At 36.7% G+C, this 26,017-nt stretch overlaps 2 protein-coding genes across 6 annotated transcripts in view; one reads left to right on the top strand and one right to left on the bottom strand.

Moving 5' to 3' along the window:
• The window catches only part of SAMBA (valine-tRNA ligase), an 80,792-nt gene that overhangs the window by 49,204 nt on the left and 5,571 nt on the right, over positions 1-26,017 (top strand). For 2 of the 5 annotated variants that reach the window (XR_016355666.1, XR_016355665.1), the window contains exon 3: positions 25,325-25,495. Coding sequence is in view for 2 of the 5 variants with exons in the window: in XM_089798388.1 (XP_089654514.1) it covers positions 25,325-25,419 (95 nt within the window). In the remaining 3 variants the exon portion in view is untranslated. Of the gene's footprint in view, positions 1-25,324; positions 25,733-26,017 lie in introns of those variants that run through there. The other 3 variants (XR_016355667.1, XM_089798388.1, XM_089798389.1) reach the window with 3 other exon arrangements.
• LOC149543608 (uncharacterized) lies at positions 4,019-10,176 on the bottom strand. Its single transcript, XM_089796543.1, has 6 exons — positions 9,810-10,176; positions 9,540-9,692; positions 9,054-9,454; positions 8,544-8,949; positions 8,131-8,408; positions 4,019-4,198 (listed from the first exon to the last, which is right to left on the bottom strand). Exons 1-6 carry the CDS (start codon positions 10,021-10,023, stop codon positions 4,019-4,021), a joined length of 1,632 nt encoding a protein of 543 aa, XP_089652669.1. The 5' UTR covers positions 10,024-10,176.

Here is a 26,017-nt window from a genome sequence, read left to right on the forward strand (position 1 = left end):
CAAGTAAGACATTAGTTTTTCTTTTTGTTTCCTCCATGGTCCCACCACTAACCCTCGTATCATGCTTAGTCAGGCCCATGAGGTGGTGTTAATGGTTGTAGCTTTGACTGAATGCTTCCAATCAATGAAATCAAATGCTTGATATCGACCTTAAACATTTGATATCTATCATTTACTAGTACTATCACAGAGCATTATTATTATTATTGGTATATATATGTATATGTATGTATGTATGTCAGATCTATGAGATTTCCACAATCCATGAATATGAGTTTTAGTTTCTGGATTCGATTGTGTGACGTTTTTTATCATCAACGTTTTTTATCATGATTCTCTGGCATCCTGATGATGGATCATGCAGTATGATCCGAAATGTTGATGATAAAAAACTACACACAATCGAATCCAGAAACTAAAACTCATATGTATGTATGTATTTTATATATATGAGATATTTTATACATATATATAAATTATTATCATAATCATGATAGTATATTAAGCAAATATCATTTGTCATATATTTTAAAGCAATAACTAATGCGAGTTAAGATATTAATAAGACACAGGTCTCTACGGGAGGCATGCCTTTTTATAGCATATAGATACTCATTACAAGAGCAATTTGAAACATAGATGTCAATAAATGCAAAATAAAGTTATAGCAATCAAACATGACATATCTCAGGTACATTAGAATCCGAAAATACATAAATCTAGTTGAACTTTATCATGGTATCAGACCAGATTCAAAACTCTGGAACCTGTATATTTATTTTTGTTTTCTGATGAATTCTTATTTGAGAACAATCTAGGGTATATAGGGAAGATTGAAGTCGCCAATACTAGAAGGACGATGCATAAATAAATATTCATAGAGAGTGCTGGAAATATCGGAAGATCTGAGTCATGAATTGTAACACGATCATAAATCTGCTATAATAAATGTTGTAGGAGCCAGTGATGTTCGGATAATGTTGTGAGGGTGTATATTAATTTCAATGGATTGCCACACAGTAGTAATTCTTATATGGTCGATCTCCTCTATTGCTAGATTGCACCTGAGTCTTCGAATACCAGCAAATAAGATTTATCATAATGATCATGGACTTTCTGTAAATATGGGCAAATCAAGATAACGGTTGGCATGAACTCCTTGTATTTGCTAAGATATCGTTCAATGTTGATGAGAGAGGATGGAGTATTGTTAATCTAATAATTCACAATATGAAGACTGAAGAGCTATAAAAAAAATTAAAAAATCAAATGCCAAATGAAGCCGAGAATCTCAAATTGAATTTTACAAGAGATTGCTCTGACCGATTTTGGGATGGAAAGCAAAAGTTGTTGTCTTGGCTGACAGCAATTGGTATGCCTTCAGAAAGGTGTATTTGTCATTAGCGATGTTAGTTTGGACCACTTTTCTCTCGTGTAGCCAAGAGCTATCCCATGGTTTTCCAGTTGTCTTTATAGAAAAATGCTTGTCTATCTGTTAGATTTCCATAGACATAGTGAGTTGGGCTGGGCTACCATTTTAGAGAAGCTACATCAGCACCACTTAGGAGTAAAAGTCATTATCATGCAGTGATTGGAACCTAGTATGCCAAAAATGGCTCACATGACATAATGGATAAAAATATTTGTGGTATCCTAGAATTTTAATTGAATTTGCCAAGATTATATTTGCTCAAAGTCGGGCACTGGAAGATTGCCTTTTGGAGACCACTAAATGAATCAGCTTCACGTGCTGTGGAAGAATCAATGTTGGCATCTAGCTTGCTTGGTACAAGCAGGATTATACCTGCAAGCAATTTCCAGTCCAAAGTGGACAGAATTATGTTATGAAGAGAGGTATAAACAGATTGAAATCAAGAGACAAGTGTATGGCAGCTGAACAATGTTAATGAGTTTACTTGAATTTTTTAAAACCATTCAGAGCTATCGTGTTGGGACAAGGTATAACTAACTGTACAACAAGCCATTCATCCTTCAATCAGCATAAACATTGGATTATCGTGATAATATCTATTACATATGTGGTGTTGTTCGAGACATTCAGATTTTGATGGGGAGCAGTACAGAGAGATCATCAAACACTGCAGGGGGAATTAATATATCCGAGTCATTTAAATGTCTTATAGATTAAAGATGTAGAAGACAAATTTACAAATAAATAAAGATATCTGTATTTAGAGGCTCATTGATTCATCCAGTGATTTTTTTACTGGAAAAGAACTCTGAAGAATAGCATTAATCTTATTTGTGGAAACTATATTTAAATATTCTAAGCAGAGACTATTGCATATTGATGTGATTTACGCATAGCTTTGAAGAATATTTTTATCATTGAAAATATAATATAATGAACAGCTGGAAGTATTCGTATGCAGCAAATTGCAGGTTTCTTGTGATTTACATTAGTCTTAAAATGACATGGGCTAAACCAAAATCTGTAACTTGGGCAGAGTCATTTGACTATGGTTGGATTTGGGAGTCAAGCCTTTTGATAGCTTAGTATATGTTACTTCAATTTGTAAATACATGCTTTTCCCAAAATTTGGAGATCGTAGCCAATATTTTTGGGCAAGTTTTATTATCACAAATAAGCGTATTTGAATATTTCAATCAATAGTACAAATTATCAAACATTAAGATCAGAATGTAAGTTTTCTTTGGGTGTCATAATGATAACATAAGTCATCGAATTTCATGATGTTGGTGCGCACTAAAATCACAAGATGGATCTGTGTGAAATTATGTACCACAAGATTACATGCCATTCAATGGTGGTACTTTCATACCCTCTGTAAAATCTTTTGTGCATGGATTGTGTCTCCGGTTTGCTACTGGAGGTGAAGAACTGGTTCCTTTATGTTAGAGCAGACTCTTACAGCTGAGACTGTAGAAGCTGACCAACATGGTGTTGCTTGAGACACAGGATAATATTAAGCTACTGTGCCATCAAGGCATGAGCAAGAGTCCAAAAGAAAAGTTCTATAAGACTTGCTGAAAAGTCACAAGAGATAAACGTGGTAGTAGCTGTTAATATACATCTGTAATTGCACTTGTCTACCTTGCCAAGGTGATATCAGAATTGATGACACAGTCTCAGAACATAACAATAACTAAAATAATTGGGTTGCAGCTAGAACAGACCGCTATGGATATTGCTTGATGGTATCTTTGTTACTACCATGATACAGAATCTGCTGTGACCAATCCACTTGGATATGAAGATGGGAGCTTTCAGAAATGAAGAGGAATAGAAATGCGGCACTAGGCTTTGCAAGGTCAATGTTAGAACATACAGCTGAGACTGTAGAAGCTGACCAACATTGTGTTCCATGAGACACTGGACAATATTCAGCTACTGTGCCATAAAAGCATGGCCAAGAGTACAAAAGAAAAGTCCTATATGACTTACTGAAAATGCACAAGAGATAAACATGGTGTTACACCGGTGCGGGGGTATGACAGTGCGGGGAACGTCAGGACAAGTTTTAGGTGCGGGACAAAAAGGGCCTCAATTTGGGGACGACAAGGGTGCATCGGTGGGTTGTGGAGGTGGGGTGGTGGAGATTGAATAGTATTCATATATAATTGAAAATGCTAATTATGAAATGATACTTCAATATAACATACCAAATATAGTTGAGTAAGAAACTTGAAATGCGATTCATGAACCATAAGTTCAAACTTGAAATTTGGAACTTCATAACCATTACCAATGACCACTGAACTTAGTAAAATTAGAAATACTAGAACTTTTAAACATAATAGTGATAATGATAAATGAAAAATATAAACCATACAGAGTACGGTGTACCATGTAAGTCAACCATTGACTATCAAATAATCAAATGACAAAGACGAAAGATTCAAAATTCATTGTTCAAATAAAAAAAGTTCCCATGCTTAAAAATAATAACAAAATACAAAAGCAAAAAAGTTTTTGTTTTTGAATTTTCATGCAACACGCTGGTCACGCCCCTCATGTACACTCGATTGCGTACCCTCACACCTCGACCGCACTTGTGTCGTCGCGTCCCACCCAGGTGCTTTGACCGATGCAGATGCGGTGCAACTGCGTTTTGGCTACTGTGGGGGTACTCGAGTACGTGAAGTATTCGCACCGGGGACGTACGTGCACTCGGTGTGTGGGGATTTTGACCTGTGTGCGTGCACCCAGGTTACACTGGATAAGTATGGCAGTAGTTGTTAGTATACATCAGTAGTTGCACTTGTCTACTTGGCCAAGGCAATATCAATATTGATTTCATAGTCTCAGAACATAATAATAACTAAAAGAATTGGGTTGCAGCTAGAACAGGTCACTATGGATATGGCTTGATGGTATTGGCTTTATCACCAAGATGCAGAATCTGGTGTGACCAATCCACTTGAACATGAAGATGACAGCTATAAAAAAAGAAGAGGAACAAAAATGGAGCACTAGGCTTTGCAAGGTCAATCACCCTCTATATTGAGGGAAGATGTGTTTGTAGATCCAAATGCAAAACCTCGTTTGAGTGATGGCAAGGATGAACATCCACATTGTGGCCAGGACAGATGTATTAAAATTGCAGGCTCGCGTATCCTTGTGCGCTTAATAGGCTGTTGCGAGTTTTTTTTGTGAATTGCCAAGGAGTATCATATGTATAAAGAGGATGAAACTCATTTACATGAAAGTAACTTGATGCTTGCAGTCACAGGAGTGAGTTAATGACCAAAAGCATTTCTTCAAAGAGGAGGAAATAACATTCACTGGGAGTCTAGCACACCAGTGAGAAGTAAACTTGGAAGTCGAGAGGTTGATGCATGTACTTGAGGCTTTTGAATGGAACCACATTATCTTGAATGTCAAGTGTTGCCAAGCCTTAGGATAAGTTCCCATTTTAGTACATTCACTCATTTTACTATGAGTAAAGGTATGCTTTTGTGATAGAGGGAGCCGATAGAGGATATGTTCTAATTGACTTTTGAGGACCTTGGTCATATTGATTCAAAAGGAGTAGACCATGTCAAGATGGATTCGCTAGTGATTAGGAAACTGTAGGAGTCAAATGACTGATTCATGAGATGAAGTTCCATGTGTGTAGACTAGGTCTTTATGCAAATGCCTACTTGGAATGCTATCACTGAATATTTGACAGTTGATATTTTATCCAGAACTTTTGCCAAAGTTAAATTTGTACATTACTGAACCAATCTTGGATTTATGGATCAGAGCCCTTACTAAGAGGGAGCCTCAACATCAATAATTACGTAAGATGTACTTTAATGCATCCTTCTCTGTGAGAGTGAAGTTTCAAGTGAAATCCCTTGTTCTACCCTCAAGGATTATTCATGGTGGATCCACCCTTTGATATTGTTCATGGTGGATGTCATGTGAGTTATTGGATGATCTTTGTGAAAACTTCTTGAGAGGCAACGATCTCCTAATGAAGTTTACTTGTGCTTAGTATGGTAAATTGACAACTTTAACATAGTTTAACCTACTGTCACGATGGAAATTAGATGGTTAGTATTTGAGAACATGTCATGATAGTTCATATCTCTTACATAATATTAACTGAGTACTGTGCACCTAAAATAAGTTATATTAGTGAGATATGTCATGGTGGATATTATGAGACGTAAAATTTGTGGATATATTTATTAGATGATCTTTGTGAAAACTTCTTGAGAGGCGACGATCTCTTAACGAAGTTTACTTGTTAGTATGGTAAAGTGACATTTTTAACATAGTTTAACCTACTGTCATGATGGAAATCATATGGTTAGTATTTGCGAACATGTCGTGATAGTTCATGTCTCTTACATAATATTAACTGAATAGTGTGCAACTACAATAAGTTCTATTATTGAGATATGTCATGGTGGATATTATGAGTTGTAAATTTTGTGGATATGCCATGAGTAGATATCTTCTCTACTAACATCATGAGACGTGATGCCAATGTGCATACCAAGAAAAAATATGAGTATGATGTATATCATATGGTTGGTATTCTTGGGCATACCATACTCCTAATCTTATCGTGAGGTAACAACAGTACAATGTGTTGTTTATTTGGATAGAAATCATCCTCCCTAGCTTAGAGGGAGTGTTAATGGTTGTAGCTTTGATCATATGTTTCCAATCGATGACATCAAATGTTTGAATGGCCTATCGGCCTTAAACATTTGATAACTATCCTTCACTATTATTATCATGGAGCATTATTATCATTGATAATAAATTATTGAGTAGATAGATATCTATATTTATATTATATATATGAGATATATTATCTATATATATTGGAGATTATGTTTTATATATATATATATATTATTATCATAATCATGATAATACATTGAACAAATATCATATATGTTAAAGCAATAACTATTGTGAGTTAAGATATTAACAAGAGAGAGACATGTCTCTTTATATCATATACAAATTCATTGATATAGTAACTTGAAACACAAAAATCAATAAGTGCAAAGTAAAGCTACAAGAATCAAACATAACATATCTCAACAACACTAAAATCCAAAAATACATAAATCTGGTCAAACTTTATCAGGTGGTGTTTCAAGCAGTTTATGCCTCTATAAATGAGTTTTTCATGCACAACGCTTATGGTATTAGGTTCTTTAGCAGGTGGTGTTTCAAGCGGTTTATGCCTCTATAAATGAGTTTTTCATGCACAACGCTTATGGTATTAGGTTCTAGTCCCTCAAAGACATACTTCCATGTTTTATCTCTAGAACCTTTAGGATGCATGGTTACATATCTAGATGTGCACATGTCTTCAGGGGTAGACTTTGAAGATGAACCAGTTGTAGATCCCTCTCTGTTTGCCATTAAATTTTTTAAACATCAACCTTTAGATAGAAATTGAAAACACAACTTAATATATTAATAAAAAAATTAGCTAGTAAACAAAATTAATTTAAAGAATTTCAGATTGTTGAAAGTTGAAAAAAATAAGAAAAGATGTTGGGGTTTGAAATTTCTTGCAAAAATTGTGGTTTTTGTCTTATAGTGATGTTTGTGTCTACAAGGAGTGATACTTTGTTTCCTAACATCAAATTCAATGACATGTGGCTATGTTTGTCATTTCTAAAAGTTTTGCAGATTTAGGGAGGGTCTTAACAATAGGCTCATGTGGCAAAGTGTAGTGATGAGAAGAGGGCAGTGTTCTCTGCATTTGTGATCAAGAAACCTCCATATTGTCTTTTGTAGAGTAGTTAGTACGATGACAATTAAGAAGGTTATTCAAATAATTAAGTTATGTTTCTAATTGTCTTCTTTAAGGAGTTTAGTTTTATTAGTTAGTTTCAATTTTTGTATTCAGTTTATGATTGTTTTGTTTAGAACAAAGTAACAAGAATCGGAATCGGATCGGAATCGGCAAGGCCGAATCGAATCGTGAATCGGCAATGAATCGGCAAATTTGAAAAAACCCTTTAAATTTAAAGATTTTAACAATTTAAAACTTATTTCATGCACCCTTTATTGAATATAACTTAAACACACTATAACATCATCAAATAGAAGTTAAAACTTAACATACATAAACATGGAACATAAAATCCATCACATATGTAACTATGTTATCTAAAATGTAAATTGTAGGCTAGCTGAAGTAAATAGAAATCAAATGATCACAATGATTTAAATCATAGAATGTATGTAAGATGATCCATAAGATATCAAATCATAAATGTATGTAAGAATCTAAGATGAAGATCCATGAAAGTTTGAAACATATGTCTATCAATGATTCAGTATCAATATTTGTAAACAAAATATAAAAACAAGGCTCCAGCTCAAGCCTCAGACTCATAGTCATCATCATCCTCAACATCATCCTGAAGCTCGGCTGCAGCCTCAGCCTCAGCCTCTGAGTATCCAGTTTGCCTAGTAGCAAGGCGTCTAATGTAGGTCCTAGAGGACTGCCGAGCCATATCTCCCGCATGTAAGATGGGCTCATGAACGTCGCTAGGGCTTGTGCCTGTGCGTGCACGTGTGCGTCTACCAATGCCTGAAGAACGTGCTCTAGTTGCCTCAGCCTCTATATCCACCTGGTCAACCCACACACGGTCTTCCTCAGTGAAGACTGGATCCACAACCTCTGTGAGCCACTCTGATTCTGGATCAATCTCCTCTAGAATGATCAGAGAGGAGTCAGTGCCCAAAATCTGTCTGATCCTAAGACGGAGGTTGTAATGAACAAAGACAATATCATTCAACTTCTGCACTGTCAACCTGTTTCTCCTCTTCGAATGGATGTGCTCGAACATGGACCAACTGCGCTCACATCCAGAAGCGCTGCTTGGCTGACTCAGAATACGAATGGCAATTTTTTGAAGTTTTGGGGTTGTGGCCCCAAACATTTGCCACCATCTATCTGCAATAAGGGAAAAATTGAAAATAGAAACAATTAGTCTCATTTACAAATTACAAGTTAACTCTAAAATTACATAATCAACTTTAAGATTAGAATCTAGATTCATGAACATTGAATATATTATTTAATTTTTACCTTGCTGTAGTGTTGTCTGAGCATTTATGGCCATCCTGCTAGAGAAAAGTGGCCCCTCTTTATTGTTGAACTGGTCTAGCTCAACAATCGCAGCAGCGCTATCTTCATCGCTACTCAACCTCTGAATCACTGTGTATAAGCCAATGAGAACTTCCGCATCCGCCTTGAACTCAGGATGGAAACAATATGCCGGATTCAGAAAGTAAGCTGCTGCATTGATGGGTCGATGGAGCTGATTCTGCCATCTCCTATCAATGATGTCCCAAATAGGGCCATACCTCTCCTGCACTCCTGCATATTGGGCTCTGATGGCCTCCTTGGCCCTATCCATGCCCTCATAAATGTAGCCCATAGAGGGCTTCTCCCCATCAGCAGTTCGTAGCAAAGCTACAAGGGGCTCAGTGACCTACATATAAAGTAAAACAAAAAACTTGAGTCAAAACTTAAATATAAAATAATATAACTTAAAGTAAAAGTAAAATACTAAATGTTAAATTGCAATAAATTTACCTGCAGGATTTCTCTAGCGGGTTTCCAAAAACCATCCTCATCAAATATGCAATCCGCCACATCTATCCCTACAGTGGTTGTAGCATAGGAAGAGGAAATCCACTCCCGCCCAACAAACATGCTCCTCAATTCATCCCTTGATGTCAACAAGGACTGCAAGGTGATGAAATTCGAGGAAAACCTCGTGATACCTGGGCGAGCTAACTCTTTGCCTTTTGTGTACTTCCTCATTGTACTAAGGACAAATGAATGATTATAAATGAATTTGCATATGTTTTTTGCCCTTTCCACACATGACTTGACAAACTCAAGTTTGCCAATTTCCTCCAACATGAGGTCAATGCAATGTGCCGCACAAGGGGACCAAAATATGGTGGGGTGCCTCTCCATCAAAAGTTTACCTACAACAATTTTAAGTCAATTAGAAATTCAAATTTCAAAATTCAAATAAATTTATTTTCAAAACTTGAAAAGTTAAAAGTTTACCTGCAGCAACATAACTTGCTGCATTATCCGTCACCACCTGGATCACATTTTGTTCTCCCACCTCTGTTATGACTTCCTCAATAGCCTCACATAAGTATGTGGCATTTTTTACATGTGCGGAAGCATCAATGGATTTGATGAACATGGTATATCCTACAAGTAACAAAACAACGAATTAGAATATTAAAATTAAATGGATCATCAACAAATTAGCATTCAACAAATCAAAATTTACAATTATGTATGTAGGAAAGTAGAATGATCAATTACCTCCACAGGATACAAGAAAATTGAGGAGTGTTCTATTCCTCCTATCTGTCCAACCATCAGTCATGATGGTGCAACCCTTTGCAATCCACTCCTTTCGGTTCTCCTCGAGCTCAGCCCTCATGTCCTCTACCATCTCATCCAAGAGGTATCCGCTCAACTCAGCCTCAGTTGGGGCTTTAAACTTCGGACCACAAATAGCAACCGCGTTTATCATGTTCTGCCAATAAGGAGCCCTGTCACAAATAAAAATTTAGATGTCAAAGACTCAAATTATAAAACAAGTAAATATAATTAAAGTTTTACTTTTACTTTTAATTTTAACTTTAAAGAAAACAACGAAAAAAGAATCAATTACCTGGCTGCAATAAATGGAATGTTGAAAAAGTACCAAAATTTGCATATCTCCTTTCTGGCATCATCATGAATTTCCTTGTTCAAATCCCTGCCCTCAAGCGTGGGTTGGGAACCAGGAGTAGTGCGGGGCACAAAGTAACTATCCATTCTGTTTTTTCGCACTCTAGGCTGCAATAGGTTGGTGCGGGACTCTGTCTCAGTATGTGATCGACTAGCACTAGCACGAGCAGAAGAACTAGGATAAAAAGGAGGCCTAGAAGAACCCTCTCCAACACAACCTACAGATGCAGAAGCTGATGCAGATGCAGATGTGGATGTGGCTGCAGATGCGGATGCGGGAACATGGGAGCCAATACCCCTTAACCCTTCAAGTTGCATTTTCTTATTGGCTTTGTCTTTTTCAATTTTTTCTAATGCCATTAAGCAAGTGCGTTTTGCCTCAGGAGTTTGGTGAGTGCAAATTGTAACATCGTGTCCAGGTATAGCAGCAATGTGGTATTTCAATCTATAAATACCCCCAGAAGTTATTTTTTCTTTACAAAAAATACATTTTGTTTGATATTTGGTTCTTCCAGGAAACTCTTCGTTATATTTCCAACATTCATGTTTTCTACCCATTGCGAATTTGCAAAAAATGAAAGCAAAGGCTGCTGCAATAAAAATTTATATGTAAAATATCAAAGTTTGAAGCTAATAAAAGCTACAAAACAACAAACCCTAGTTTGCAACTTAGTAAAAATAAAGAACATTCAAGATCTAAACTAAAAATCTTGAAAACTATAAAAATTTAACAAAAAATGCATAATACACTAACATGCAAAAAAAAAAAGAGCACTTACCTCTTGCAAATGAGTTGAGGAGTGTTGAGATTGGCTTCCTAATGCTCCCAATGCAATTGATGGCCTCCCCAAATGGATTGCTGATCTCTTTTGTGCTCTTTCTTCTTGTCGGTTAGAAACCTATGGCTTTTCTTTTCTCTTCTTCTCTCTCACTTTTCCTCTCTTCTACTCATGTTAAACAAATAGAAGGCCCTTTAGGGTTATAACAAAGAGAATAGGTCAAAAACAAAGTAAAAAAAACAAGCAATTTTTTTAAATTTTACAACTCTATACTTTATTGGCCCCGGGCGATTCCTGCCGATTTTTCCAAGCGATTCATGCGATTTTTTGCCTGAATCGCCTGAATCGGCGATTCACTTGAAGAAATCGGCAATGGCGATTTCCGACTCCAAAAAAATCGCCATTGCTGAATCTAATCGCCGAATCGCCGATTCAGGCGATTCTCGTTACTCTGGTTTAGAAACATCGTGTTGTGTTTTTCTATTTAAGGAGACTTCATCCCCATTGTTTAATATATCATTGAACTAGCAAGTTTGATGATAGAGGCAAGCTCTCGATCCAAGAAGATCATCTATTAACACATGGTTAAGCCTAAACAAGTGCTTGCCACAAATTGCATTCGTATACATAACTTTTCACAATTTACAACAAAGTTCATATGGACATTGCCAATGGAAAAGATCAAAATATCATCCAGGTAAACAGTGACAAACTTCTGTAGAAATCCTTTCAGTACCTCATTTATGAGCCGCATGAATGTGCTTGATGCATTGGCTAGCCCAAAAGACATGACTAGCCACTCATACAAACCTTCCTTTGTCTTGAAGGCTCTCTTTGATTCCTCTTCTCTTATTCAGATTTGGTGATATCTGTTCTTCAAATCCATCTTTGTGTGATACACTGATCTACTCAAACAGTTCACAATATCATCCATCTTTGGTAAGGGAAATGTGTATTTAGTAGTGATCTTGTTGACGGCTTAAGAATTTGTAGCACATCCACCATTCTCTATTTTTCTTTGGTCCTAATATTGCTAGTACAACACATGGACTTAAAACACTCTTGAATCAACCCCTGCTGCAATAATTTGTGTACTTGTTTGGTCAATTCTTCACTTTCTATTGGTGTGATTTTGTGCGCTGCCTTATTCGACGAACTGGCTCCTCAAATCAAATTCATCTGATGACTAATCTTTCTTGCATGTGCCAACCAATTAGGCACATTATTAAATAGGGTATCCTTAAACTCATCCAATATATGTGTAACTTCTATAGGTAGATCTTCTACTTCCTCTTTACCTAAATTTGAAATTAAAGCAAAAACACGTGCTCATGCCTCATACCTTTTATAAACTTTCTTCCATAAAGAAAATATATTCTAGCATTACTACATAGATTCTCTTCAATTTCGTTCAATGGCCTCATCTTATGTCTCACTCCATCCTTTGTCAAGGAGTAGGTATTTGGACGTCTATCATGTATAACATGCTTGTTAAATTGCTACAACCTCCCTAGTTATATATGACATGCATCCATGCGTGTGATGTCGCATAGTACCTCGTTATGGTAGCTCCCAATCTTGAACTTCACCAAGCACTCTTGATTGACCATGACCTTGTAGTCATCCTGCACCTAGGCAATCTAATATGGACGTGAGTGTTACTCTCTTTCTCGAGCTTTAGTTTTATAAGCATCTCCTTTGATAAGAAATTGTCAGTGCTTCCACTATCAATAATCACATCATAACACTTGTCCTCACACTTGCACCTAGTGCGAAACAAACTCTTCCTCTAATCTAGCTCTTCATTTATTAGGTTTTATTGACAACGAGAGTGTCGCCCCTTACTGTCATTTCTTCCTAAGGTTTAAGGGTTTCTCCTCTTTTGGAGCAGATGAAAAAGCCCACCACGAGCATTATTTGAGTGCTTAGACTGGGCTTCTTCATTTGCATACGCAACCGTTGGTTGGTCTTCATATTTCCTATTTGTCCTGCCTTGGCATTGGTGACATTCACAGGCTCGATGCGCTTCTTCACCACAATGCAAACAAGTTGTATGAGAACCTCCTCTTCTTAGTCCTTGCCCTCTTCCTCTACGTCTTTGATCCCTATTATTTTTGATTAGAAAAACAATTGAATTTATTTTCCCTGTGATTCTGACTATTGTTTGCCTCATTATTCTTTTTTGGATATTCACTTCGGCCTACATAAGATCGCCTGCTGTATCTTCCACCACAACCTCTTCCACCTTGCTTGCTTTCAACATTTTGTTTGATTTTTCTTCCACTCTAAAGGCAAACTGGTATGCCTCTAAAATAACTGGTCATTGTAATTAGACTCAACTCCTCTTCAATACTTGGCCTTAACCTATTAAGGTAAGAGACAATTTTCTCCTTGTCAAACTTCTGCATGACTTGTTTTGATGAGGACTCGACAAAACTCTTTTGTATACACTTGAATTGATCTTCTTGCTTGCTTTATCCCATGCATTTTCTTTTGTAGTACGAGCTCATAATTGATAAAAAACAATAGTCTTCACAATTTCTCTGCCATTTAATCCTACCTTGTGATTTTATCCTTTCCTCTATTTCGTTCCAACTGAATCTCTTGCCACCAAATTTTCGCATGCCCATTCAGTTTGGCGTTTGCAAACATGACCCTCTTAGGATTTTTCATACTCAAAATATTCTTCTAGATCATTGATCTAGTTGATTTGCTCCTGCAAGTTAAGATTTCCCTTAAATGCGAGGGCTTCAATCTTGGGTCTTTTTACAATCTTGGAAATGGCTTTGAAAACCTATCCTATTGAGGATCCCTGGTTGCTTCTGCTCCTTCGTATTCAACATGCCCTTGTTCGAATTCATCCTTGCTTTGATCTTTTGCCACAATATTTATTTCTCTACGAATCTCCTCTTGCAATGCTTGTATTCCTCTCTGGAGTGGTCTAAAATCCTGTTCTATCACACCTCTGACTCTTTTTCCATGGTTCTTTCTTGGAGACATTTTTTGTACTTATCGCTCAACTCACAACCATAGTCCTGGTGCAAATTATCTCACAGTCAACTATTTATCTCCACACTTAAGGAAAAATTGCTCTGATAGCCACTTGATGAAGGGCACTCCGTGTAATAACACAAACACATAATAGAAATAAGGAAATAATAAGTTGCAAGAACATAAACTTGGCTTCTTATTATCTCCAATAGTATGAAATTACAAATTTCAGAAATAAAATATGCAAAGCCACACAAGTGTTTTCCTTACAATATTTTGTAAGCTTTGATTTTAGTCTTCCGAAAAGAATTGACTTTGGTCTCGGTATCCAATGGTTGATTGCTGATACTTTTCGTTGGTGAAAATTGATAGCTCTTTTTACCAAATCTCGATGAAAATCTCCTTCATAGGGATAACTAAAGACATATATCTTTGGATAAGTCACCACAAACCTCTCAGAATTGTCGCAGACAACCCTACATGCCTTCTTTACATAGGCAATTCTCCATTGCCTAAGAAGGTCATAGAAATTTAACCCTAGGCACTGAGGCTGACCAAGCCTAAATTATTTGTCATATTTTACCACATTAGAGTAGACTCCAAAAACTTTAAGGAATTTCATTGTTGTACATTTCAGGTGGTGCGACTTTCGAAAACTTCAATTGACTATTATGACTCCATTTCGGAAATGCTACAACCTAATTTACAACATTTAATTTGTGCAAGTTCCGGTTGTCTGAGGATGACCCCTTTTTGGAACCTTTAAAACCTTCAAAACTAAGTTCAAAGTTTTTATAGCCTCTTGTGAATATCAATTTAAAAAAATAATTTCACAAATAGACATGATATTGTAATGAAACTTTACTGGTAGACTGATTTATCTAAAATTAACCTACATGGATGAAATCATAACATTTTGAGCTTAAACAACAAACTTACTAAAAATAGTAAGCCTCCAGAAATAGTAACTTTGCACTGAGATAGCCCTTATTTTTGGTTCAATAGTCCCTTTCTATTAAGTTAAATATAAAGTTACATATTCACAAAAAAAAATGCTGAGGGATACAAGATCACCCTAGGAGAGTTCACATGGCACGAAGGCCGAAGACAACTAACTATTCATAAGAAAATTAGTATAAGCCCTCAGGCGAGGGGGAGGGTCAATCTTGTAATTACCGTATTGAATATTGGGGTCAACAAGGGGTTTGGGAATCGATCACCTGTTATCCTCTTTATCTTTTTCCTCCTTAGCCCGGGAGGCAAAGTCACCAAGGCTAGGTGATGAGGATCTTTGAAAGAAGTGGAATGAGGCTATGAAGAATCAATAGGAGCAAACCAAATAGCAATAAACAGAGGTACAACTTGAGTAGCCGGGAACCAACCAGAGCCGTGGCGTAACAGAGAATTTGGGGGATGACGCCAACCATCATCATTGCCACCAAAGGAGTGATGACGAGCTTGAGACCTTGGAGTTTGGGACGGGTAGGTAGAGGAACTGCATCAATGGTGATAGTGGAATCAAATGACACTTTGGCAGTCGTAGACTTGGCATTACCCAAATGTTGCCAAAACTCTTGAAGGTAAGCAACTCCCAAAGCCACCTTGTTGGCTTGAACTTGAATTTGCATCATCGCATTATTACATATGCAAATTTTAATAGATGATGAATCATTTACATCCAAAAAATTGTGAATGAAAAGAACAACATTTGTTTTCTTTCAATAAGTGGAAAGAATCTCCATCTTGAAAGCATGCCAATTTGGGAAAACTTAGGACATTGTGGGTGAATCACCCAGTAGAACCATATGCCAAGAAAAGGGTTTAGGCCAAAAAAGGGTGAAAAGAATCTTGAATCTATGTATAATTTGTTTGAAAATGTTGGCAATACCAGAAAATGAGCAGAGTTGTGTTTGGCTGTCCACATAAAGGACATTTAGGGTTTAGATTTGTCTCTGGGTGTCCACGTAAATGACATTTAGGGTTCGGGATACCCACGTGCTTGAGTCGAGGTCCTTAAAAAATAACATCCAAGCAAAGTGTGTCGTATTTGGCATTAGGTATTAAGAAAGGGAAGTCTCTAGACCTTCTGGGAAGATTGATGCCAACATTGGTTGAGAATGGTAACCATGGGCAAGTGAGGAACAACCTAAGGGTACCCAATTTGAGCTTGTAGTGGGTAAAAGGAGGCCACAGATACCATTTCCATCTTTCCACCATGGCTTGATAGGCTGGACCCTAAAATTGTGAAGCAAGTGACGTGGAATAATAGAAACCAACGAGTCATAATTTTAGCAATCTGGGCGAGAAAGAAGAAATTGGACTGGGGAGTCCTCCCATGATCTTAGGCTCATAGTGGCTATATGGAGAATAAGTCTTTGGGTATTCGGATGGTGCATTTATGATAATGTGGATCACTAACACCTTGAGTCTTGGCAAGTGGCATCCCCTGGACATAAAATATGGGAGACCACCAGATATTGTGCTGGTTCAAAGTGAGCCCATCATGAAAACCATCTCTAGACAAACGAACCCAAGGCTTGATAGCCTCCCAAGCTTTCCATATGGTCTTAGCCATAAAAGTGCCCTGAATTTGAACTGGATCTTGCACAATAAGAAGGTTTTGAAAGCTAATTCCCTTCCAAGCTGGTCTATTGATTGGAAAGCTTGAAGAAATGGAATGCCTAAGAAGACTTTTCCAGGCCCTATATCTCGTAAGAGCATGAATGATCCACTTAGCGCACATAGCTAAACACTTCTTTTGGGTAGAAATAAGACAAGGCTTCTAGACTCCTTGGGAAGGAAACAAAACTCGTAAGCAATTGTGAAAGCCATAATGGATAGCCCCATAAACCCATAGAAAGTGCTAAAGGAGCTTTCCCAACTTCAAATAAAAGGCTTTAGCAGGGACCCAACAAGAAGAATAAACATGAGTAGCTGCAAGAACCTTGGAGCATACCTAGAATTTACCAGCCAAGGAGAGTGGTTCAACAATCCAGTATGCAAGCTTCTTCATGATCTTGGCAATCACAACATTCCATGATTTCATAAGTAATGCTTGAAAGGCAAAGGGAATGCCTAAGAAACAAAAAATATCCCAATGTTGAATCCACTTCGAATCATATTATAGGAATCATGGTGGAGCAGGCAAGAAGGATTGTCTATAATAGAACATTTTTGTGCCATTAAATGACAGAACTATAAGCCAAGCAAAATGTGTCGAGGCACTGCAAAGCATTGGGAATATTCTCTTCTTCCTCAATGAGGGTAAGAAAGGAGTCATTAGCAAAATGTCCATTGACAAGCTGAGTAGGTGACTCAAGTAGGGACATTCTTCTAAGCAAGATAGAAGAGATTGTAGTGGCGAGCAAGTAGCCAAAGCCTTCAACAACAATCACATAGAGAGTTGAGGCAAAAGGGAAACCTTGGCAGATGGACTTGAAGACACCAAAGGTATGAGATTGCCGACCATTGATATTATTGCAAGCAGATGCATCCCCAAAAAGCATTCAAACTAATCAAAGAAATCATTCACCAAAGCAAAGAGCTTGAAGCATTCCCAAAATAAAAGGCCATTCAATATGATCATACACTTTGGAAAAATCAATTTGGATGATTCCTCCCCCTTTCCATGCCCTCCCAGAGAGTAATAATGTTGTCAAGAATGTACCAAGACTTGATGAATCCAATATGCTTAGGCCACACAACCAATGACAAAATGGGGGATTTAGAGGGCTATAGCCTTAGCAATGATCTTATAAGAGATATTGGGCAAGGTAATGGGTCTCCAACTGCAGATATCTTTAGGATTGCCAACTTTGGGGATGAATTTGATATTGCCTTTGTTAAAATGTCCCTTGGGGACTGAGAGTGAATGATTTCCAAATAGATGGTATAGAGGTCAAGGTCAACTCACCTCCAGAAAGCCTTGTTCACACGGAATGCCATCACACCCAAGGGCGTTGTCGTTTACCATTGAAAAAACGTCCTCCTTGAGGTTTGCAAGATAAAGCATTTGATCACAAAAGGTTTGTTGTTCAACAAAAAGCCTATTGGGAACGAATGCAATACAATCCTTCAAAGCTTGGTCCTTGATAGTTGAACTTCCTTGCGCTGTGAAAACTTTCTGTAACATCCAGTTTTCTCGGGTCTAATTTAACATCTAGCATAAGCATAGAATTCAGTTATAACTTCAATTTCATAAGAAGGCAGTTACATCATTCATGTTCATGTGAAGAAGACTACCGTTAAAGTTAGTTAAACAAAATTTCTTAACTAAATACTTGAAATACCTTTTAATGAAATTACTTCAGAAATTAAAATCACATACTTCTGCAACCACCCCTCCACAAATACACTATAACAATTTCTCAAATCGACTGCTATCTCAAAAATCATTTGATGATTACAACTATAATTTAAATTAGGGCATCACATATCATCTTACCAATTAGGGCATCAATTACCATCGGTTTATTTATGGCTTTTGATACTGCTTTATCACTTAGGGCTTACGCGACCACAAAATTCAATTAGGGCTTTCGCGACGACGAATTTTATTTAGGGTTTCTACGATGAAAGATTCAATTTAGGGCTTTCGATACCACGGTTTTAGTTAGGGATTTCAATACCACTGTATCAATTAAGGTTCCAGTTGTAACACAATCAATTAGGGCTTTGAATTTCTTTTCCTTCCGATTGCTTATTTGTGATAGTTTCTCAAGATTAGATAAATACTTATATTCAATATTCATTTATATGAAAGTAAATGATGATAACAATGAGATACTTCAATTTAATCTTACCTTCTCACAAACAAAAATGATAATACCTGTTTCCGATAAACAATTGAATGCACGACTTTTCTCTGTCTGATGCATATTCGACGTCTTGAGAGGTGAAACATTGTCTAGGGCTTAACCACCCAACCTTAGACTACAATATATCCCCACACGATCTCTAACTAGAAGTGCCCTCCCTACCCGGAATTGATAGGGAACATCATTCCATCCACTGGGCATCATGATATATAACACGCCATATTACTTGGCAAGAGGAGTTCGCAGTTACAGGTATATGCATGAGCTATTAATTAATTCATATTAAATGGTAAATATTAAAATGACTTAATTGATATGGATTCATATTGTTACAAATTCCTCTCTTCTACCTCGTCACCCTTTTTCTTGGCTATATAGTCGGGTGAAATCCAGGTGTTAGAAATTCTCAGCACAATCGATTCTGTCAAATTTACATGCATCTAACATCTCACAATCTGTGAATACATAATTATGTTCTTTAAAAATGTTTGATTAATTAAATTCCACCTCTTCACCATAATGCCTGGAGAGTTCCATGGTGTTTGGATTCATAATAGAATTTTCATCTTTGCATGGCATGAATGAATGTATACAATCTAAGCTAATTTAAGTTGCTTACAACTTTCCTATATGCATAATTGACATGTTCTTAAGAATTAAGTTACATCTGTGGTATAAGAACAATTTTCCAATAACTAGCAATCTATTACTACCCACCATGATTCAATCTGTATTTATACTAGTTCTTGAACATTGGATTTTTCATGATTTCATATTCTTTTCCAGATTTAGTATAAATGGGTTAATTAGATTCTAAACTTCATTGCATTTCCTTCCATCAAATGGAGTCGGTTATAGTTAAGGAACAATAAACGATAGAACATACTTTCTAACCTAATATCTTGCAAAATAATATCCAATTGGATGATGTTTCTTCAAGTCATTGATCTTAAATGATTCAGAGAAATTTAGAGTCGGTTATGTATAAGATTAAAGGAAATCATCATCTTATATAAATAAACAGTGAAACGTTTTCATATAAGAAATTTGCTAATCTTAATATAGACAATGACAAACTTCTCCTAAATGCTGTTGTCGTTTAACCTCTAAAAGATAACAACATTCGTAGTGATGGAAGAAACGACAGATCTATTGATCAATACAGTTTTATTTCTACTTGCTAATGCTAGGGCAAACATGCTCCGAACTGTCAACTCACGGGTTTTAATATGTATTTATAACATCAAATAAGTGTGATGGTTGCATGAGTTTAACAAGAATCTTATGTGGCTCTCTGTCCTCTAACAGTAAGATGAGCCTGTGTCCAAATAAACCCCCCGACCTTGCTCTGCAACCCACGGTAGTTAATAATGGCTCGAATGTAAATCAGGAAATGATCTGAACAAGGCTCAATCTCTTCAACATTGGTTGACAAGGAAACTCCGTTGCTAAGCGTTGCCGGTAGTCAAATAAGGAAGCTATTAAATAAATAAAAAAAGCCTGCCTCTACGTCTGCCTATAGTTACAAGATTCATTTCGAATTCCCAAGAAGTCTAAAAGAATTTAAAACATAAATACTATTAAACATGTTAAACAATAATCGATTGAAAACAAGAATAATAAAGAAGAAAATAGAATTAAAATTCAAAGATTATAATAATATCCGAACATTATTATAAAATACAACTTTTAAATTATTAAATGATAATGGTGCCAAATCATGGTTATATTTAAATGAACATTTATAAACAATTATTAAAGATACTACGACGAAAGATAATTAAAAACTCTTTAAGATACGTTTTATATTTTAACTCAATTATTTATTTAAATAACTCATGCAATTCCACAGTTGTATCCAGTTTCAAATTGCTAGGTCCTTTACCCATCTACCAATGATGGTGATGCCCTGCGTAATTCTTTTCTGACAATGCTTCCACCCCTTCGACATGCTCCCTGCAAAGAATTCCTCTGTAATTAAATTATATATTATAAATAATCATATCAATTAACCTTTCATCTTAATTCCATGAATTCGCGATTAATGATCAACTAACATGTCATCTTCACTTGAAATCATAACGACTATCTTACCATTTTGCCAGATTATATCAAATTAAACTGCCAACTGACTTCATGTGAACCTCGACATCTATATTTCAAGCTAGGTCAAAAATTGGGATGTAACACTTTCTCATAGCGTCGGATAAAGGCTGGAAGAATGATAGAATGTTCGGAAAGAATAGTCTGGCCTTCAGTGATTTTCTTAATCCCAACAAAGGAATGACCAATTCTGAGACAAGTGAATCCTTGGTTTCAAAGAATGAAAAGAAAAATTGAGCTGTAATCATGGTACAATTAAGCCTCTTAAAAATCCTATTTGAGCCAGCTCTAAATTTGGACCAAATGTGCCAGACCCTACCATGATGATGATGATTAACATTGGGATCAAAGAGCCCCAATTTATTACACATGTACTAGGCTTCACTCTACCCAAGTTTCCAATGAAAAGGTAAAATACCATCTTTATCAGTAGCCAACTCTACCATATTAAAATCTCCACTCATAACCCAAGTGGCAGGTGGCAAAGAGCCCGCTATCCAACACCATAGGTGGGATCTTGCAACCGCATCATTAAGGGCGTAGACATTGATAATCCCAAAAAAATGATTATTGAAAGACGACAAAATCCATCAAGTTGCTATATGGGGTTAGAACCATGATCAATAATAGAAGAATGTAAGTGAGGAAATGAGAGTAGAAACTCCACCTCAAGCAACATTGTGCTAAGAAGGCAAAACAATGTTCTCAGGCCAAATGACACAGCATGCAACATCAAGTAAAAAACCATAAATTTTGACCTCTTGGAGGCAAAGAACATCTAGGAAACCAATCTTGAATGTCATTGTTGTCCCTAAGAGAGGAGAATCTATTATACAAGAACTTTGAATTGGTTCTGAAGCTAGGAATGGAGTCTCCTACAGAGATAATCCTTCGCTTTTCTGAGTTGCTATCTGTCATCTCAGTATACCCAGGAGGGTTGTGGGATTGACGAAGAGACTAGGAAGCAATACTCATTGTAGGTAGCAGAGTGCACCCCTAAGAGCCAGGAAACACTCGTTGAAGCCTAGTTCCCTTGCTAGCCAAGGTTTGAAACAAGAGCCAAAGGAGTGGAAACCAACTATGTAGTTGTAGTTGCCAAAGTGAGAATCTTAGGAATCAATTGAGAAGTCAAAGCAACATGTTGCTTTAGAGAGAAAGTAGTTTTGCCTTTCCAAACCACAGTGGTCCATTCATCTTTTTTCACAGGCTTAGCTGGTAGTGATGGGGCCTTCTTGGGAGGGGAATTCAGTAGAGGTATTGCAAGTGGGAAGTCGCTAATCTTATGCTTTGACGGTTGACACCTTTAGCAGGTGTTAGGCAAGTTCAAATACAACACCTATTGGGTAAAGGTGTGGCTACCTACTCGAATATCAAGAGTTTCCTTGAGTCGAATGCAAACTTGCTTCTGGGTCCAAGCTTAATAAAACAATTGCATGAACGGCCAAGAAGGCAAGGGAAAATTAGGGAACTCTACCGAAATGGGAACCTTAGATATTTGTTGTCTAGGATGGAGAAGTCTCGAGACCAACGCCAAAAGAGTAGAGGGGAGGACTGAACAAACCACATACCATGACCAAGGTTAGCCTCGACATGGGAAGGGCTGGAAAAACAAAACAAATAGAAACCCTTGGTGAGGTTTTTGATGCCATCGAGCTGGGCACCATGAGGAGTCCTGGCCTTGACCATCCATTCTTTAAGCATGCTTTTAGGAGTTCTTCCCACAAAATATTTTTGTAAGGTCTTTGTAATGTCCTTTCTCCGGTAGTATGTAATTTGGGACTAATTTCATTTTCCAAAACTCCTTTCGGTAATACTTATATGGAAATGACGATATGTTCTTTGTCGTCTTAAAAATATAATGGAATCTTTGGGTGTAGTTTCTCAACCTAATCTTTTTGAATCTATGAAATCAACACTTGTAGGATCGAATGGTTGCCTCTTTTGGTTGCAGCTCTCCATTATTCATATAAACATATTTTGAAATTTTAATCACAGCTTGGTATGTTGCCTCTTGTTTAAAAAATATACCACTGCTAATGATCACTCTACTAATATCTATTATTACTAATCATACCTCCTCCTGGGATTATTGTTACTGATCTTAATAACATATATTATGTGAGCATTAGTCATTATTATTGTTGTTCATTGACCTCTTTCACGGTGGTCTTAACATGGCTTTATATCCTTGATAATTGTCTTCAAATGTGTCTGCAAATGATGGGGTGTGTTGACCGAAGATTAACACCCCATATATGGTTTGATAGTTTTGTTTTCTTAGCATGCACAACCATTTTTAGCTCATTGTATCAACAAATACTTCTGGATTATGTTCACTGTTAATACATGGTCAATGCATCTCAAAAATAAAGAACTCTTATTGATAGATTCCTCTTCTCCTATGAATATATCTCCTGCGTTATCAGTGTGAATGGTTTATGATATACTATGCAATGTCTACTACTGTCTTTGGGTTTGATCTTACAGATAGGGAGGTACGTTCCTTAAGAATTTTTGATACTCAAAATGCATTAACAGGAGAGAATCTTTTATCCCCTGATTGTTGGATATAATGTTGAGTTCTAGATTCTTACTGCTTATGTCTGACATGAGCTATTGATGTATCTGATGACTCTAACCAAGTTGGACGTTCTGTGCCTGACGTGACTGGGTAAGCATTCACTCTTGATGGTTTATTTAAATTATATATTCCCATTTGGATCGCCATCCGTTATGTTCTTTGATTGTGAATTTTTTAAACTCTTGTTTTCCGGCTGGCTCTTCCATGCCTGTAAATAATCACTATCAATGATTGTTCAAAGACTTTCCTTGTTCTTGCTTTCTTGCTCTGCTAAATTTCTTTAGCTTGAACGTTCTTATGTCCTAAAATTTGACTGTCCAATCCTTCCTGGTGTACTTGATTACATATTAAAATGTTTGCTGCTTGCTGGTTAATGGTTTGATGTGTTTATTCCCTGGTTGTTAGATAGAATGAGTTATGGATTCTTACTGCTTATGTTTGACGTGACAACTTGATATATCAGCCGACTCCAAGCTGTGTTGGACATTCTGTGCCTGACGTGGCTGGGTAAGCATACACTGCTGATGGTTCATGTAAATTATATACTCCCATTTGGATCTCCATCGCTTATGTTCTCTGATTGTAAATTTTTTGAACTCCTCTTGTTCTCTGGTTGACTCTTCCATGCTTGCCTATAATCACTATCAATGAATGTTTGAAGCTTCTCCTTGTTTGTGCTTTCTTGTTCTGCTAAATTCCTTTAGCTTGAATGTTCTTATGCCCTTCTAAAAGTTGACTCTCCAATCCTTCTTAGCATACTTGATTACATATAAAAATATCTGCTGCTTGCTGGCTAATGGTTTAATGTCTTTATTCTATAGCCTATCAAATAAAAGTGGATTCAAATCATTCTCTGACGGAAGTGCCTGATGATCTCCGTGTGTGAAATAAACTGCGATTATCTTCCTTTATATATTCCTCGTAGTGGGTGGAAAGGAAACCTTACCAAGATCAAAAACTTGTGGATTGAATTTAACATACTAAATATATAGAAACAAAGTATCAGATCTCATGAACTAGCTACCTCCTTGTAAATTAGCATTACCCTTCTCAAAAGATTCAAACATGATTTCTGAAATATTCCCGGCCACAGATCAGCTGCATGACAAGAAATTATTAAGCTCCATATTGAGGTGATCCATCTTTCATGGTCATCAGGGCTTGGCCATAATCCAGTGAATCTGTTGACTAGGGTACACTCAACTAGAGCATCCATAGGATGGTTTCTACATACCTCAACAACGGGGGTGAAATCCAGGCAACAAATGCATGCATTGAAGAACACTGAGGGTTTTGAACCAGGAACTTCCTGATTCACAGATTTAGGCAGCTCTTTTCGCAGTACATCGTTATTTGCATTTATAGGAGACATAGGCAAAGCATGAAAACAGGATGAAGCTAGGGAAAATACAGAGAGCTTCTGGGCAGAAAACTAGTTCGTTCTTACGAACATTAGGGTTTTACCAACAGCATTGTAGAATATATGCAAGAGACATCACAAAAACCAAACAGTCAACCAATTCATTCATATAAATTCTAGGAAGCAGGATCTTAGCAACGGAGTTGCCACTCTAAGAGGAGAGATTACAAACATCACTTAGGGATCTGTCACTAACTTATAAAATAAATGTCCTTAACAATAAATCGCAAAGTCCTATCATCATTTCTTTCTTCACAAGTTGTAGGAGTTTGTGAGCTTTAATCATGTAAATAATGGGCAAATGCTTTTACATTAAACATGAACTACACAGTTTACATTTTTAGATGCTTGTAGATTTACAGCTAGCAGGTATTGGACATTGATATCTATTTAATGCTTGCTTTATGCAGGAATTCCAGCCGCTAGGTGGATACAAAGTATGAGGCAAGAAATTAGAGAAAGTATGAAGGTAGAGCTTATGGAAACTGAAAATTCACAAGCATGAAGTTTTTGAGTGAATTTGCATTCTTCCAAGGTTTCTACTCGAAGAAACACACAGAAAACTGTGTCTGTATGATTATGTAAGTTTTTTTACTGGGCTAAAAATGAGAGAATTGTTGATTATGTAGAACTAGAACTATTTTTTGGGTAATGTGGTACTAGCAGTTTTATCAATCAGATGTCTGGAAAATTTGACAGGTAATATATCAATGTAGCTGTATTAACAAAGACTTTAGATTCTTAGAATCTGTAGCGTTAGAATTATATCTGTAACTAGAATTATATTAGGCAATGGAAGCTTCTGCTATTATATCTTAGTTCAATTTCGTTCCATTCTATATGCTGTCGAAAATTGAATCTTAGATTTTGAACTAATTTAAGGATCTTTGTGCTTTGTATTAAAGGATTCTAAGAGACCCCAAACCATATTTTTACACCTTTTAAGCCTTCTATTTTGTGTGTGTGTGCGCGCGCGCATGTGTTGACATTAATAATTTTTTTTTTGTCATCAATGCAACACAGACATGTTATCCATGTGTCGACCACTTTACAATCTCCTGTTAATCCTAACAAATGCATTAAAGGATTCTAAGAGACTTCAA

The sequence above is a fragment of the Cupressus sempervirens genome, chromosome 8 (assembly GCF_028749045.1).
Source record: "Cupressus sempervirens isolate cs-2001-9-10 chromosome 8, ASM2874904v1, whole genome shotgun sequence".
NCBI lineage: Eukaryota > Viridiplantae > Streptophyta > Pinopsida > Cupressales > Cupressaceae > Cupressus > Cupressus sempervirens.

Coding starts and splice junctions, on each gene's coding strand:
- LOC149543608 (XM_089796543.1), bottom strand. CDS start 10,023: ATGATAAACGCGGTTGCTATTTGTGGTCCGAAGTTTAAAGCCCCAACT. Junction 9,455..9,539: donor AGCAAGTTATGTTGCTGCAG/GTAAACTTTTAA, acceptor AAATTGTTGTAG/GTAAACTTTTGATGGAGAGG. Junction 4,199..8,130: donor AATCAGAGTGGCTCACAGAG/GTTGTGGATCCA, acceptor ATACTTATCCAG/TGTAACCTGGGTGCACGCAC.